Raw genomic sequence first — 18,475 nt, forward strand, 5'->3', positions numbered from 1 at the left:
GGCTTTTTGGGAGGCAGTGGTGGTCAGTGGTGTACTCCTGATCTTCAGGGCCTCCCTGGCTGCCCTCTGGAACTGTGGAGTTACAGTTTAACACAGACTGTGGCAGGAGTGTGCCTCCTGTTTCTGTTCTTTTTGTTGCTATGAGATAACAGGAGCAGAAGCAGGAAACAAACCACCTCTCTCCCCTGGAAGTAAGCAAATACATGTTATTTTCTTTGGAGCAGAGGGTTTAAAAATGACATGAAAAGCTAGCATGGGTATGTAAGAACATTCCATGCAGAAATGCAGTGTTTGTGGGATACACTAGAATTCAACTGTAACTGGTATTTTTGGTGGTTTATACCCCACAAAGAATTGATTCAAATGGTAGACCAGAATGTATGCTGGCAGAAAACTTGAATGTTTTGTTTTGTTTTGTTTTGCAGTTCTGTGTCAAAGCTCATGTGTATGGACAAATTATGTTATTTCACATACTTGAACAACTCTTAATCTGTACATATTAATGTTTTTGCCTGAAATGTTCTGTGAAATATTTTGTAGTTATCAAGCTACCAAGCTTTGTTTCAGTGCAAGTGAATTGGTGGTTTTGTTTCACTGGATATGCTACATGTTTTGCAATTTATTGCAGGAAAAGGATATTCAGACACGATTACTTTGGAACTGTGGAAGTTTGTGCCACTTCTGTGCCATCTCTCTTCAGGTCCAGGTTTCAAATCTGCAAAGAAATTAGGCAAAAAGTGAGCAATTAGATAACTTGATAATTTATGTTGAACTAGTCTGTTAAGAGTTTACAATCAACTAATATCTGCTTATGAGAAACACTATTTCCATAATTTTTCTGTTTGCCTGTCATGCCCCTATTGCAGTAAAGCAAACTTGGATGCTGAGGGTTCTTGCAGAAGAGATACATTTGTCCTTTTGTCTTGAAGTTTGCTAGATAAATTTAATGAGCTGTTCTTTGTCCTGGGTGTAATTGCCATAAAAATTGCACAGTAATATTCAGGTACTGAGGGAGGGAAGAGGTGATCTAGTGAAGTAATACAGTTTTTCTTTTGTTGGTATTTTTTTTTGTTTGGGGTGTTTTAGTGTATAGACACATTAACAGCGAAACCCCTTTAATGTTGAATTAGTTCCTAACTTTACACCTACAAAAATTCACAAATATATTAATAGCTGAAAGTCTTTACACCTCTGGAACATCATTATTAGAAGAAAGTAACATGTTAGCAGCCTACTGTTTTGTTTTTATAGTTGTCAGGTTTTTAATGACATTTCATTATCAGTGGTTATCATCTACAATAAATGCTTGATGTGCAAGGGTCATAGGTTAGGAAGGCAAGTAGGTAAATTGACTTGTAAACAGAGTTAAAAGGAAACCTCTTAGCAAATGCAGGATTGTGAGGTAAGACAGCATTGGGGTTTGCCCTTCCCAAGAGCAGCCTAACTACATTTTCATTGTGTGTTGTTTATAGTGGCATTTAGGATATATTTTTATAAATTAGAGAGATAGCTGTAGAAAAATCTGTTTTTCTTATTAGCCACTTTAACATTACAATATTGAATCTTAAGATTTTTAGTAACAACTCCTTTTTATAATACTTTTAAAAGAAGGTTATTTATAATCTTATATTCTCTTAACTGTTTCCTTTTCTCTTGCAAGCTAGTAGCACCGTATTAGGTGCCAGGTACTATTGGGCTTTATGGTGATGTGGTTAGCAGCACAGTTTCAGAGGGTAGCCAGGGGTCACATTAGCCTATTCTCCAGACAGCTGAGAACAGAAATATTCACTATAAGGCAAATTAGAACATGTTATGTATTAGAATATGTTGTACATATATATATTCATGCTCTGAGATAGGTTTTTATTTACTGTTGGGCATTTGTTAGTTCTATTTTTTTTGGGAGAACTATATCTTGAAATATTTAATGATTATTCTCAGAAACTACTAGACCTAATTAGAGATAACTGAATGCACAGGGACCTCTTGGTTCCCAAATTTAGCCCCATCAGGAAAGGGTCAAACTACACTGAAGATATGAAACTGGATGCAAATTGATGGGGATTTCTTATAGCAGTGTAAGAGTTAAGTTTGGTTAAATGTTTGCAAAGCACTTCCTATGTTATGATTTCCATTTAAAGGTTTAGTGTGAAGTTTTATTACTTCTTAAATCCAAGTTGGTTTTTTTTGTCTCAAATTATAGGAAAAGTATCATTAATGAAGATGGATAATTGCTATATTAAAACAATTTGCAAAAACCATACTACACTGAACAGTCACAGCTGCACCATGGAGACATAAAAACCTGGTGTCTCTTTGTTCAAAAAATAAAAACTAAACTCCAGAAAGTAAAGCCAACTGGATGTATTCTGGTATCTTGAAATCTGTCCTATTTTGGGTTTGGAAGGGTCCTGTGGGAATTACATCCTTCAGTTGAGTATTTAGCAGAATACTCAAGAAACAGCAGTGGTTTCTTAAATTTGGTAATCAAGGAACTTGTAGGTAGATGAGTAGTTAAGACTATCATCCTAAATCGTATTTTAGTTTTGGTTTGGTTTTTAATTGGTAAAAATTTTGAAGTAATTGCTGTGTTTGTTCTAACCCAGGCAGAAATGGTGAAAGTAGTGCTGTGGATTTAGTCACATTCTGAATGTGGGTTTTTTTGTTATTCCTGTAGCTGACAGCAATGTCAGTAGGATTTCTTGGTCATTTTTTATCCATGCAAGTAGTGGGTGGGACACCACTAATTAAGCACTTCATATGATAAAGATATGATATGATAAAGAAATGGGTTGTTTCTGTGTGTATATATATTTATTTCTTTTATGTGAATGGACTTATCTGAAATGTTGTCTGCATGTTGTCCACATATGCAAGATACTTGCTTTCAAGTCCCTTATATGCTGTAAGTATGTTACAGTGTGACTGAGTTAAGAATAAGCCTTAAGTAGACCAGCTCAGAGTAATTATTGTCAGATTAGTTCTCACTTGCTCAGATGGAGTTTGTTGCAATTTTATGTGGCTGTAGTCCCATGGTTATTTCTGTCAGTCATCCTCCAGACCTATGGAAGTGAGGGTTCCTATCGCGCAACAAGGGGTAGTTTCAAAAGTTGAACAAGTTGTCATTTCTTTCATTTGTGTTAGTAATTTTCATGCATTTTAACTTGCTTAGTGGGAGAAACCTCTGTAAAGCAATGGAACTTGCTCAAATATATTTAGAACAAGAGACATCCAGACTTCAGTGCTGACACCAAAGTGTAGTGAAATTCTACTTCTTGCTGTTCATACAGAGCTGTTACATGTTAATTGTAAAGTCATGACTAGATGAATACTGGCAGCAAGTGTCTTTTTCACTCCTCTTTTTTTTCTTTTTTTGAATATTTAAGCTAAACTAAAACACATGGATGTTGGAATGATGGTCTGAAATACATTTTTACAGTGTTTGCTATCTGAAAAATTGTTTTGAGTAGATAATTGATGGGTGTAACAGTAAATCTGATCTTGGATCCCTTTGGTCTGATACATGACTGAATGCCCACTTGTCATTGCGTATGTAAGTGAAATGTATGTAAGGAAGTTGAAGTCTGAGATACTTATTTTAAGCTGCCTTTACAGTCACTGGAGAGATAGAGGCAACTCTAGGAGTAATTAATCTCTTTTACATGATACATGTGTTATCTGTTTCTGTACACTTAGTGTAAAGGGGGTGAGGTATAGCTGAGTAGATGAGCCTGAGCTCTCATTTTTATTTTGCTGGGAAAGGATGGATGAGCTTAAATAAAGATTTTCTCTCTGCTGTAAAATGCAGTGGTAGTACAATGGTGCAGTAAGCCAGAAGGTCACTGAATAGTAGGCAGTGTGGGGGAGCTGGGGAAGACATAACACGCTTAGTATAAAAAACACTGACTGTACATCAAAAGACTTGGGTCCTGTTCCTTGCCATTCTGTCATGTTGTCATTTTGGACAGCCACTTTATTTGCATTTGCAACTCTTTTCTCATCACTGAAATGAACACTGTGGTACTTATTCTTTTCAAACTGTTTTGAGTGTTTTGTTCATTCTCTGGCAGCAGTTTTTGGTAGAGTTCACTAGCAATTTTTTTCTCAACAAAGGGAATACTGGGTGCTAAAACCCCTGAAATACGATGAGAAATAAAATGTCCTCTCTTTCTTTCTTCTTTCAGATCTTCATCAGATGGAGTGATACTCTTGAAACATGACAAAAAACTGGACTAAATAAAAGTTTTCCTATTTTAGGAAAAAAAAAATCCAAAATGTACAGACCAGGAGAAACGGTCAAACGTCGACTCAACGTGCATGCTCCTCCACGGATAAGAAGTGTGGAAGTTGCTCGAGGAAGAGCAGGTTATGGGTTTACCCTTTCTGGACAAGCTCCTTGTGTTCTTAGTTGTGTGATGAAAGGAAGCCCTGCAGATTATGTTGGGCTTAAAGCAGGAGATCAGATATTTGCAGTTAATGAAATCAATGTGAAGAAAGCCTCTCATGAAGATGTAGTGAAACTTATAGGGAAATGTTCTGGAGTCCTGCACATGGTCATTGCTGAAGGGATTAGTCATATGGATTCATGTTCGAGTGATGAAGAAGTTGGTTTTTATGATGGGAAGGGGTGGCTGAAACCCAAACCTGACTCTAAAGCTCTGGGTATAAACAGAGCAGAGAAAGTTGTTGAAGAAATGCAGTCTGGTGGCATTTTCAACATGATCTTTGAGAACCCTGCTCTTTGTGCTGGTAACTCAGATAATTCTGCACCAAAACAAAGATCATTTTCAGTTTCTGCTGCTATGAAATTTGAAACTGGCAATGAAAGTGTAAGCAATCCAAACCTACTGTCAAAGGAAGAAATAGCCAAAGTTCTGAATGATGATTCTGTTTTTAGGATTGGACTGGAGAGTGCAGAGGACTTTGGATTAGATGCCAGCATTTTGAATGTTGCCATGATTGTAGGTTACTTGGGCTCCATCGAACTTCCTTCGACAACGGCGAATTTGGAAACCGAGAGTTTGCAGGCCATTCGTGGGTGCATGAGGCGCCTGCGGGCAGAGCAGAAAATCCATTCCCTGGTGATGATGAAGATCATGCACGACTGCATTCAGCTCTGCAGTGACAAATCAGGTGTTGTGGCAGAATATCCTGCAGAGAAACTGGCATTCAGCGCTGTTTGCCCGGATGATAGAAGATTCTTTGGGCTGGTTACGATGCAGACAAATGATGATGCAAGCTTGGCTCAGGAAGATGAAGGGGTCCTGAGGACGTCTTGCCATGTTTTTATGGTGGATCCTGAATTATTTCATCATAAAATTCACCAGGGTATAGCAAGACGTTTTGGACTGGAATGTACAGCAGATCCAGACACAAATGGCTGTCTGGAGTTTCCAACATCATCTCTACCTGTCCTGCAGTTTATTTCTGTCCTGTATAGGGATATGGGGGAATTGATCGAGGGAATGCGTGCGAGGGCCTTCCTTGATGGTGATGCAGATGCTCATCAGAATAATAGCACGAGCAGTAACAGTGACAGTGGAATTGGAAATTTCAACCAAGAAGAAAAGAGTAATAGGGTTCTGGTGGTTGATTTAGGGACCAATCCAAGTAAACACATTCCTAGCAGCATATGGGAAAATCCAGTAGGAAGAGGACAAAATCAGCCTGCTTCCCATTGGAATGGCTTCTGTCACGAGCAAGAGGGAAACATCCCTTTAGAAGTAATGCAGAATGATAAGTCCCAAAATGTGAGCAAACACTTGAGCCCTTCTGCTCGCATTGAAGTTCCCCTGGTTTCCTCCCGAAATTCAGTTCCCCCATCCAAGAAAAGCGCTGCAGGCACGGGCAGTCAGAGGTGGCTGCCCGTGCACGTCCTGCAGGAGTGGCAGCACGGGAACGCCAGCGACCAGGAGTCCTACACGGACTCCACGGACGGCTGGTCCAGCGTCAACTGTGGCACCCTTCCTCCACCCATGAGCAAGATTCCAGCTGACAGGTACAGAGTGGATGGCAGCTTTGGTCAGCCACAGCTAAAGTCGCACAAAAGCGAATGGTCCAAGAAGGTGTTCTGCATTCAGAACAAGTTTGGCCCTCCGCACAGCATCAGGAAATCTAAAGAAGAGAAAAAGGTAAGAATGTGTGTTGGTTCTTAACAGTTCTTAACAGTGTTGAAAAACTCCACACCCAAACCCATCTGCCTACAGTACTTTTGCACAGTAATATTTGCATATTAAAATTTAAAGGTGTATTATATAATTCACAAAATTTCAGAAGAAGAAAATAATACGTTTCTCTCTTGTCTGCAGAGGCGTTGCATATTCCTCTTCAACTGAGTGCGGCTCTGGAATTGTAGTTCTGCTGGAAGTATTGTCTTGTTAGGGCTTTCTCACTTTTCTTCTTGTCTCTTCATTGTTTCCAAATGTTTCAGTGGCACTAAAATGAAAAGGAGGCAGGACATTTTAGCAACTTCAGTTTCTTCTGACCTTCAGCTGCAAAGAATGGAAACAGCCTGCATCTTTAGTCTGGTTCCTTTTTTGTAGCAGGCTGGCTTGCAAATGTTATTTTAGTGGCAACTGTTTTTAGAGAGACATAGTCTAATCATTAGTCAAAAACCTGGATTACATGCATTTAACTGAATAAGACTGTTCTATTACAAAACTTCACTTCAGCAAACCTCTCAATATAAGTTGTGTTAAAAAGTGACATAAAAACCTGTACTGGTAGGTCACAAATAAAACATTCTGCCAGCAAGCCTGTAATTCATTTTTTTTTCCAAATTACTTGTTTTGTCTACTATTAGACAAAACGAGGAGACTTAAAAAACAAAAAATGATGTGGGAAGAGTATTCAGCATGATTACATACCCTTTGTGACACTTTGCTGTGGAGGGAACTAATCTCAGGGGAGTCTATTGTTGATAACTGGAATTCTAGAAAGTGGAGGCCATTGTTCTGATACTGAAAGGATCAGTGGCAGTTTTGTATCTGAAATGTTTGCTGACTCCGGGGAAAGATAGAATCTTATACTGCAAATTAGGCTTCAGGAAGCTTTGTCATTCCATGCTTATATTAGTGTTCACTTTAACAATACACCAGTGTATAACTATTACATAGAGTAGTTTGTTTTTATTATTTTCAGCACAAAAAGCACACAAAACACTGTATGTGAAAGTTTGGTGTATTGCTTATATGCTTGTTTCAGATGTCCATCATGCTATCCAAATCTGTTTTGAAAAAATGTGTATTTTCTCACCTAACAAAAAATATACAACTGCTGATCAAGTGGATGACAGTAGAGGTTCATTAGTTGTTTCATGCTGTTAGAAACAAAACCTTTTTGGGGATTAGCTTGCAGAACTTCAGAATATTTTGGATTTAGTATGGAAAGAGAAATAATTCTTTATAATTCTGTATCATTCTGTATTGCTTTTTGTGCTGAAAATAAAAAGAAATAAACCAGTATGTATAATAGCTCTACACTAGTGTATTGTTAAGTGAACACTGCTACAGGCAGCAATGTTTTCCAGACCCACAATAAAATGAAATTTCAAGTGTTTTTAAATACAAGGTGATTCACACTTTCAAAAGCCAAACAGAAAATGGCTTTTAGTGTTTACATGTGTAAACACTGCCCACCAAACCACTGAAGACTCATTCTGTCTGCTGCCCTGGAGTCTGTGTGCTTCATGATCTCTTTGCTCGGGGTCTCTGTAATAAGTTTGTGTCTGCAGTGTTGTCCATGATAGTAATACAGATTAGATATTTTTCAGAAACACTTATTTCATGGAAGTCAAGATTATACTAATTAAAATCTCATAGAAAATTTTACACTTTAAGATGAAAGATACTCTATATGTGGCTAAAGAGTAATAATATTTCACCTACTCAGATCAGCATAAACCAGCACTAAGTACCTCAATCTTCTGTTTTAAGTCTATCTAATAATAAAATAGGCATTCTGTTCTTTGATAAATAAATTTGTTTGCAAGACCCATTTAAAATGTTCCTACATGTCTTTAGCATTTAATCTCTTCATTAAGGCTACAGACCCTCTTTTGCATTTTAATTTTATTTTTCAGCATTATTGAAGGCTGTTGAAACTGATGAGAAAAGCTCATAAAGATTATTTAGAGTAATTCACAGAGATGAAGTTGTACAATGTTGTCATCTTAAATCTTTCAGGAAAATAATCAGAGGATGTCATTACTGGTGATCATACCTCTGTACTTCAGGTTCTGCAGAAATAGGGAAAATCTGTATTTGCGTTTTAGAGCCCTAGTTCATTTTCATAAGAGAGAAATTTAGACTTTCTTATTACTTTGTGTGAAGGGGCGAGGTAAAATTGCCCATTCCAAACCATTATTCAGGTGGGTTAGCTCCTGTGTTGTAGAAAATTACATATTCTCAGCTTCCTGTGACCTTTTAAAGTGGTAAGGACTTATTTTACACAGCTTGCTCAGACTCATTCTAGTCACGGAATAAAGTGTATAAAGTGGCCACACAGGATTACATTCATATTTTTACAACCTGGTGGAGGAGTCTAAGTCTTAGTTTGGCAGAGAAGTACTTAAATTGCATTTAATTGCCTTCTACATCAATACTGAAGGTAAAACATCCTATGAGTGGGAATGTAGGAGCCACTAGAGGGAGAAAAGGTTACCACAGCTAGAGGTTCTTGTGGTGGACTCTGTACTTCCATATTAAACACTGTCTTCCTTGGAATTTTCATTACACATGAGTTCCTGGATGCAATTCTGCTCTAGCAGAGCTGCTGTGCAGATAAACAGTGATGATCACAGCATGTAATTCTGAAAAATGTGCTGTGCTGTACAGTGCCAGTGGGGGGTGAGATGGGCATAAACTATTTCCAGATTTTATAGCTGCACTTACAAAACATTTGTGAATTGTACAACACGCAAGAGCAGATGTGAGAAAGGGTTAGTGAACATATCTGTTTAAAATTGCACTTTCAGAACTGAGCCTGGGAAGTGCTTCATGTGATGAGGAATAGGTATGGCATTTCAGACCTCAGGTTACAAGCAAGTAAATTAAAATAAAGCATTTTTGAACTTTGTTTTCTCTTTAGTGATAAATATTTTCAGCTCACAGACTAGAATTATGATTAATTTTATGATAATTGGCAAACACACTTTTAAAATAATAATTTTCTTTATGCTGCTGTAAGGCATTTAAAAATTCAATATGTGTGAATAGCAGAAAACAGTTAAAAATGCCTAACTTTCTTGTTATTGGATAGCATGAGGTTTCTTGTTTTCTTTAAAATGCTGTAATTATGAATTATCCCCAAATTACTGAACACATACTTTCACGATTGCTGGATATCATATTTTTTTCTAAAACCTTTTAAAAAGGTTTCTGTGCATGGCAAGAGGAGAACTAAATCAGGGAGATTTTGCTTCTAGTCCACCTCTTTTGACTGAGGCTTACCAGAAGATATCTCTGGCCTTGTGCACCTCTCACATTATTCCCTGTACTGAGCTTCACATTTCTGGTGTTTCTTAAGTGAACACCAGATTTCTATTGAAACACCTAGTGAGAATATTTTGGTGGTATCCATATCTTCTATAGGTCTCAGATTTTTGTTGAACAGATTTCTGTTGAAGCACCTAATAATCAGAATTTTTTGGTGGTATCCATGTCTTCTATAGGTCTCAGATGAAAACAAGCAGGGAGAGGCTTGATGATGTTGCCAAAATTTACTGAAAAGGCAAATTGTGGAAGGCAAGGTGCCTTCCAATCTGAGAACAACAAGGAAGATTTCTGGTGCCCAGAAACTTCTAAATTGCTCCAAGATTGGTGCTGGGTAGGGGTGTGAGCTCTTGTGAGCTCTGTGAGAACAGCATGAGGAGCTTGGTTATGGTTTCAGTGGGAATGGAATAATTTCTGCTTTTGTGTTTGTAATTCCAGTAGCACTGTCCTGCCTTTGCTGTTGCATTGCTCTTTCCACCTTCTTTAGCATCCCACTAAGTTCCAGTCACCTACTCTCTCTTGTGTGTGATTTTTGGGTGACACAAATCAAAAGCACCATAAGCAATATGAAAACATCAGGGGATGTTAGAATTGGCAAGGGACTCAAGAAATTGCTGAACAGGGAAGCATTCCTTTCCCTCTAGACTGAATTAATATAAATACGTTTGATTTTGTTCAACCCTCACTCTGTTTTCAGGCCAGTGCCTGGCCAAAAATATGTCTACCCATTACTGTTTTAAATTAAGTTTTACTGGGAAAATACTCCTTTTTCCACTGGAAAGCTTCATAACAGTCAGTTTAGTTTTTGGGTTCCCTCTCCATAAGGACAGAATCTTAGGCATTGACCTCTCACTATTCTCTTTTTAGAAAAAGAAGGTCTGTTTTAATAGTGTGGCAGTGAGTATAACATTGAAGATCAAAAGAGGTTTACAGCCAGAGCCTGATAACTGGCACTGGGCTCCTAGGTTTATTCCAAGTGAATATGACAAATCTATTGAAAGGTAATTAAAAAGCTTTTTAAAATTTTGGGTATTGGATTTTAGAAATCCTTTACTGTTTCACACTTGTTATACTTCTGTCCTGATCACATTATTGTTTGTGCTGATGAAAGGTTTGGATTTGTAGTTGGATCCTATTTGTAGATCTTAGAGGAAGACAAAATAGAAAATCTTACTTTAGGAGACTCACTGGGAAATTTTATTGCAAATGTGTATTTTTTTTAACAATAAAAGATATCAACTACTTCCTTCATAATTTAAGCTCCTGAAAATATAGTAGAAAATAGAAGAGAGAAGATAGGTAAGAACTGTGGGGTTCACTAAGGCATCTATCCTTGCTAATCTAGTTCACAGGCAACAATTATTGTTCCTCTGTTTTGATCAGAAGTTTAACTGTAACTAATTCAGAGTTGTCTTTGTTTCCAAAGCAAGTGTTACTGAAAAAGATATGCTGTCGGAGTAAAAAATGATTTTTTTTTGTGGTGAAAATCTGTAATTTGTTTCAGATCCAAGAATTGCAGTTTTTTGCTGGATGGTGAACTAACTGCAGAGCAGATATTGTAAATACAGAGACAATGTTGGCAAAGCTTTGTGGTTCCTATATTTGTTTTTTGTTGTATAATTACATGTTTTTTTTCTTTTCCTTTAGAATTCTCTTTGCTCACTAGCTTAAATTGTTCCATCACAGCTGTTTTTAAAGTAGAATTAATGGCAGCTGGATTGCTATTTTTATGCAGTACGATTTAGTGTTAACTTTGGATTTAAAGGTTTTGATCTGATTTGAGATCTACCTATCTACCTTAAAGTGAACTCAAGAAAAATCCCAAATACCAAGCTAGATCTGAGAATGTGTTGATGTGAATTAATCTGCAAAGAGGCATTTATAGGAAATAGGTCCTCTGATATTTGCTTGGAGAAAATGAAAAGCAATTAAATATTTAGTAATTCCATGCAGCCTTTTCGCATGGATTTTTATCTTTTAAAATAATTTAAAAAATTATTCTAGGATCTTCAAAGTGTATAAAAAGCCCAAATAATGCTGGCTGTGTTTCTTTGAAAAAGAAATTAGATAAAATATGGACAGTAAATGTCTGTAGAACGATGCTGACTTTGTGAAATGTCCTCATTTCAAATTTGTGTACTAGAAGGAAAATGGCATGGAAAAACTAATTAGCACAGAAGGAATTGAAATAATGAAAAGTGGCTTAATATTTATGTTTTTAACAAAAGCTTTGAGATAGGAGATTATAAAGTTATTGTCTGTACTAAGAAAGATCTGAATTCCTTGCAGTTGAGAAGATTTAGAGGAGAAAAGAAGTTGTAAAATACCAATTTTTCACTGGGCAAGAAATAGGGCCATATGGTATAAAGATCTTTAATTAACAAAAATAAAACTTACGTGAACTTGTACTTTTTGCATTCCTGATATCACTTGACTTATATATTCTGCAGTTTAATAGTGTGGAAAGAAAACCCCACATAATTGTGCTTTCTGTATAGTTTCATTTCACACCTGCTAGTATTTGTCCTGAGAAATACTAACAATGTTTCTCTCTACCTTCTCTTAGAGAGATTATTTTTGTTTTAAACCTCAATCACCAATCATTTACTTTCCAGTCAGAAGTCGGCTTATTTTAACCCTGTCCAAAAGTTTTTCATAACTAAAATATAATTGGTTGCTGTAATATTATTTTTAAGATGGTTACCAGAGTTATATGCAGTTTTAAAAATGTGTGGACAGACAATGTGTTCATAAGGCTTATTTCTTTTTTTTTTCTTTTTTGTTTTTTTTTTAATGATGATTCCTGGTCAGAGTTTTGATTGTTACTGATTATTTGGCTATACTGAATTAATGTTCCCAGCTAATGCCTACCTAATGTTCAAGATGATTTGAAACTAGTTGTTATGTCCTTTTTTGTATTTTTCTTCACATTTTCCCCTGGTGTAGTAAGGTCTTTCTGTTCCTCTGAAATTTCCAACTACCAGGCTTCCAACTTACAGAAGATACTTTTATTAAGTTGTACTGAGAAAATGATATTTTTCATATGCGTAAACAACATCAACATTTGTGGGTTTTGTTTTGTTTTGGTTTTTTTGGCTTGACAAGGGATTAAGATAGTACTGAAGTAGATGGGTCAGTGCTTTATACAGAATATCCTTAGCAGAGGAGAGAAGCATTAAATTTCATTTACTTGGATATTCATGTCAGGACAGTCTCTTTTCTGTGACTTCCCAGAGTCCAAATAAATCTTATATGATATTTTGCAACATTCTTCATTGTATCATGGGTCAAACTGGCATTTAAAATGCCATTGTAATGGTTAGAAGGGAGTGAAAGGTGTCATAATCATCTGATCAGTAAAGGAATATTCTTAAAAGTCATCAAATCTGTTGATATGGTCAATGTACCTGAGTTCCAAATTGTTATCACTTCACCATACAAAGTCACAGGATCAGACCTAAAAACAGTGGGAGTTTTTAAAAAGTTTCAATAGCTGGAAATAGGACAAATTAAAATTTGATGATTTTATAGTTAGTATAGTTAAGTTCTGTGACACATAGGATGTACCAAATTCTGCTGAGCTCCTTAATTAGTTGAGCTCCTTAAATTGAGGCTAGCAGTTCTGTGTGACCATTCTAGCATGTGCATGGTCCTTTTGTATTCTCTTAAATGGCCAGGATGTAGGGTAGTGTACTTGTTCACCTGAACAGGAGGAAAAACATTTTCTGTGAAAATTAGTGCGTGCTGGTAATGATATTTTTGTCTTACAACACCTAGAACTTTGTTCATCACATTTAATTACTTTCTTATGTTATTTTAAGCAAACATTTTCAACTTCTAAAACTATTTCCTTCAAATCTTGTTTGATTAATTTTTGTTGAGAAACAGTTTTGAAAGCACAGTTCTATAACTGTAGATAATCAGGTTTGTCAGTGCTTTTTAAATATTTATGATTAGCTTCCCTTCTTGTATTTTACCTTTCCTTCTTGCTGCTCTTCCACAAAATCTCTGTCCCATCAGGTTTAGTCCCTTTAGTTTCCTCTCAAGACCACAAGCTGTAATGTGTTTTCCATGAAAAGTTGTACATTTGCTGGAAGCTGGCCTAAAGCCTCACAGTTTTTCTTTCTCCTTTTCTCCCCTTTCTGGATTCCTGCTGCCAGCTCACTGCATTTTTTTTGTTGTCAGGGATGCCTGAACTCCTAACAAAAATTTCCCCCTGCCTTAGTCTCTTGTACTCCAATAGCTGCCTATCTCCTTCCTTGCTAACCCCTTCCTGCACCTTCAGCTCTTAAACTGGTACCAGAGAAGAGGAAATTTATTAGTAATATCCAGACAATAACTGTAGAGAGGCAGAAAGACTATTTATACAGAATGGAAATTTCAGGTTGTGGCGTATGATAATTTGTTACAAAGCTATAGTGATAAGTGCATGGTACAGCTCGTGCTATAGCTGGGAGTTCCTTTAAGCTAATTGAAGATGTTTTCTGAAGGTGTTTGGTTTCCTTGTGTTCTGAATAATTGAGCAGGTTTCATTGACTTTCTTCTGTGCACTCAGGCTCCAGGTCACAGGCACATCTTGGCTGTCACAGTTTCACGTTGCCTCTTTGGTAGTTCCAGCTTAAAAGAGTTCCTGTCGTGCTCAGGCTGGAGTTGGCAGTGAAAATCATGAGTTGTGCTGGCATGACTGTCTGGATCTGCCTTAGAAACAGGATTGTTTCATTTTATAAACTCTAGTTTAGTGGAGATGGGGGCACAGCCTGCTGCAATTTGTCAGCTTGCAGGTCAGAGGTACCTGCAAAACCCTTAAGCTGCCACAGCTGCCAAAAATCTTACATGGAACTGCTGCCTAACTTGTTTATCAGTTAAAAATACTTTTAAGAGCTCATCCTTTTTTATTCTGTCTTTAAATAATTAGAGTTGTGCACATCATCTTATATTGGAACCTTTTTGTTCTTTCTGTCTGTCTGCAGTCTAACATGAGTCACACCCTTCTTCACTCCCTGTGCCTTGCTAATACATGAAGTACAACATTTCCCACTTTCTCATGTGCACTTTTCTTGTTCACCATTCTTGTTCTCAGACAGAAACCATTCTCACTTGGGCATGATCACAAAATGCTGCTATACCAGTCCTCCCCCTGTGACCTGTTTCCAGTGCTCTCCTTGTCACATTTGCACTTGCCATTTCCTGTTTGCCTAAAAAAAGAGTCATCTAGTAATTTATTAAAAGATTAGTAATTTATAGATGCTAATAACTGTCCTTTTTCTCTTACAATTACACATTTTACTGGTATTTCAATCCATTCTAATTTTTACTTTTTTATAAGAGTAGAAAAAGGAATGGATTTTTTTAGAGCATCAGTACTTTAATTCCTTTAATCCTTTGTTGTTTTTCCTCTCCATCTGCCAAATCATAACAGGATAAAGGCTTTTAGAGATATGTTCTTTTATACTTTCACCATGATGGATAGTAGTAGCAGGGTGGCAAGTTTCTGCATTGCAAATAGGAGAGGATGTATTGCTGTAGCACATGCTTGTCACTGATCAACTTGTTTTCACAAATTTCTGTGCTTTTCTGTTGGCTTCTGGATTCCTAAAATTTCTAAGGTGCAGGCACTTAGTAAAATCTCAGGTGGCCTTTAGTTTCTAATTCTGTTCTCTGATAGAATTTCTTAGATTTTTCTTGACTATTTAGGTTTTTTTATAGTTTCATAGATTTAGCAACACTGTTTTTGGAAGAGAATCTTTAAGGTAAGATAATAAACAGTTCTAGGACTTATAGGCAATCTGTATTTAAAAAAACCCCAAACGACCCTACAGCCCAATGTTCATGCTGCAAATTTCAGTGTTTTAGCTTGGTAGCTAACAGAGAATGAAACAGAATATTTTTCATAGAGTGGTTTGGGTTGGAAGGGACATTAAGATCATCTCGTTCCAAGCCTCTGCCATGGACAGGGACACTGGACCAGGTTGCTCCAACCTGGCCATTTTTTTGGTCATACATGTATTGTTCTGAAATGTTTGTGTATAATTTAGTGAGTTTTAATATCTGTTCAATAGTATAATAAAGATTTTTAGAAGTATGATGATTTCTTTATGTCTAACAGACTGCACAAATGACATTAATATCACTCACTGCACTAACAATCTCTCTGTGCTCAAATACTGTGCATTTCTTTAGCCATGCTGATTAGTACACTCCAGTTTCAATGGCTGTTTTCTGTTCAAGTCATGGACGCTTTTATTTCCAGCTCTGCAGAGTCCCATGAAAAACATTTGCCAAAATGGAGCTGTTTGCTTAAGATACGTGATTCTTTCCTTATTTGTGGGCATGTGTGTATGCACAGCCATTTTTTAATTGATCTGGAGAAGGAGGTCTGCCTCCATAGTCTGAATGTCTGGAATAGAGTCAAGAAAAGATGAAAAGGGAGACTTCCCAGGAAATTAAATATTTGTGAATTTGGGTTTTTTAGCAATGCCCTCCTTAATTTCCTAGATGATTAATTTGATATTTCAGATCAAGGAAGAGATTTTTGTAAGTTGAAAATATTTTCTTTTTTCTAACAATAATTGAAATTGTTATCCAGACGGGTTGGGGAAATGGTTAGCTCCAGTGCATTTTTATATTTTGTAATCATTGCTTAAGCATTGTTTTATTCCCAGGGTCTCTTTATTCTTAACCTGTTCTTACCTCTACTGTTCCACCCAGTAGGAACTCAGGAGTCAGTTTTGCATAACAATGTAAAAAACCATAAATAAAAACCTTGATTGGATACTAATTTACTTTCTAAGAGAAAATACTACACAATTTACAAGTGGTTTTTGTCCACTCTCCCTCTTTCTCTTTGTTATGCTTCTGACCACAAATAGGTGAGCAGCACTGACTTCCAAAATGGGGCATCTGGTGATAATTAATCTTATCTAGAATCTGCTTTTCAGTGGAATCTAATTAGATTGTCTTTGGGCAGTTGGTTCCTTTTCCTTCAATTTGTAATGTTACTGTTTCAAAAATTTTTTTGAGTGCATGTTCTCTCAGTGCTTGTCTTAATCTCCCAGAATCATATACAGCAGTCTCTACTATTTAAATAAGTGCTGGACAATTTATGGTCTTTATTGGGGATGAAATAGAATGAAAGCTGAAAATGTATTTGTTATGCTGACTAGATATGTCTGCTACTGATAGTCTTTTTACATGTTTTTTCCTTTCACCCTTTAATTTTCAATGAAAGATGAAGTTCTCTCAGGCATGCATCTACTTTTAAGAAGCACATCAAAGACCATTAAGCATCCATACCGTGTAACTGTTTCATTATTTCAAAGTACCAATTGCACTCACACTAATGATGTCATTAATTTGCTGAGTTGTTGGTAGTCTGAGAGTTTTATCATTAATTCTTGGATTAAAAATGAGAAAAAAAAATCACAGAACTAATGTGGTCGTACTGGACCAGTGGTGAAATTGAGTACATGTACAGGTATATTCATGTTGTTCTAACAGAAACATTTGTACAGGAGGAGTTAAACCTGTTAATGTTTTGATGCTGAATTTAGTCAGGGGTCAAGGTGAAGTTCACTCTGTGGCACAGATTACTGCATTAGGTGTAAGCTTTGCATTCAGACAGGAAAGGCTGGTGTGGCTGTAAGGGATGAGGCAGGTGTGAACCACCTGCCTGGATGATTTTAAACGTTGCTCAAAAAATGCTCACAAAGACAGGAACTGTCCTCATTCCACTGGATGTTGCTTGTCAACATTTACAAAGAGCAATTTTCCTCTCCTCACATTTATTTGATCACTTAGCAAAAGCCATTTAGCTTGTTTATACTGCACTTTTAAATGCTCTCTTAAAACCTTGGAAGCTGATATCCAGTTACTAGATTTCCAGATTGCTTTGGCAGAACCTTCCCAATTTACTTCTCAGTCAATTAAAAAAAACCCCAACAAACTAAACCCTTAGTAAATTGAAAATTGGAAGGGAAAGCGATTTCACAGAAAAATGGATCACTTTTAATACTGAATGAAGTTGAACTTTCAAGCCTGTTGAGGGGATGAACCCTGCTGCATACTTTGGATCCAGATTCCTGTTTTGTCTTGACAATTCTTTGTTTACAATTCTTGTAAACAGAATCTGTTGAGAGCACTGGTGATGGCCAGAGCCCAGTTGCTGCAGAACAGTGTTCTCTCCATGGGAATTAGCAAACAGGCAGACATCTCTGAGGCTGTACAATGCTCTGGCTGCTCTTCTCTGCTTTGTACGAGGAGTTGTTGGCATGAGACTGGGAGGATGTGAAATTTGGGGTTGTTCTTTTGATTAACGGGATGTGTATAGGCTTTACAATGAGTGATCAAAGGGAGACCAAAATATTTCAGAACTCAGAGCACAGAAACTTGCCTAAAGGAAGAAATGAACACAAATAGAAAATTTAATAAATATTAAAAATCTGCCAAATGAGCAATTATAAAAGTACTAATAAATATATTTTTAAGTTTACTGTAATGAAGAAAGATGCTGACATGAAATAGAGGGGAATTTGCTCTGATTTAAAGTCTTTTATTTTCTAAAGCAAAAAGACATCAGCAGACGGGGAGGAATTTTGCCCACATTGAATGTTACATTGAGAGGAATCCAAAATTTCAGGCACATAATCACAAGCTTTTGTAATGTAGTGAGTTTATGTACATCTGCTTAGCACCAGTCACCGACTGTGTGCCTAATTTTAGGTTCAAGCTCACACTTTGCCATTTGGAATAAACTTGATATGTACACGCTGAGTAGGTTAACCAGCATCTGGTGACATTTTAGGGAGAAAGAGTATGATTGTGGGGACAAGAGAAAACCATTAGATTTAATTACCGCAGCACCAATTCTAGTAATGGAACATCCAAGTGAGGGACTTGCTTTCCTCAAAAAGTTCCTGCAGTTTTATACTTTGTGATTTAAAAAGCTGCACTTCACAGAAGCAAGGCTTAAAAAAAAAAAGAGTAGT

General features: G+C 36.8%; 1 protein-coding gene across 5 annotated transcripts in view; it reads left to right on the forward strand.

Moving 5' to 3' along the window:
• RGS12 (regulator of G protein signaling 12) overlaps window positions 1-18,475 on the forward strand; it is an 86,441-nt gene that overhangs the window by 1,705 nt on the left and 66,261 nt on the right. For 2 of the 5 annotated variants that reach the window (XM_063401547.1, XM_063401543.1), the window contains exons 2-3: window positions 629-737; window positions 4,185-6,131. In XM_063401547.1, the coding sequence (XP_063257617.1) occupies window positions 4,275-6,131 (1,857 nt within the window). In that variant the 5' untranslated portion in view covers window positions 629-737; window positions 4,185-4,274. Of the gene's footprint in view, window positions 1-51; window positions 192-628; window positions 738-4,184; window positions 6,132-18,475 lie in introns of those variants that run through there. The other 3 variants (XM_063401545.1, XM_063401546.1, XM_063401544.1) reach the window with 3 other exon arrangements.

The sequence above is a fragment of the Prinia subflava genome, chromosome 7 (genome assembly GCF_021018805.1).
Source record: "Prinia subflava isolate CZ2003 ecotype Zambia chromosome 7, Cam_Psub_1.2, whole genome shotgun sequence".
Lineage (NCBI taxonomy): Eukaryota > Metazoa > Chordata > Aves > Passeriformes > Cisticolidae > Prinia > Prinia subflava.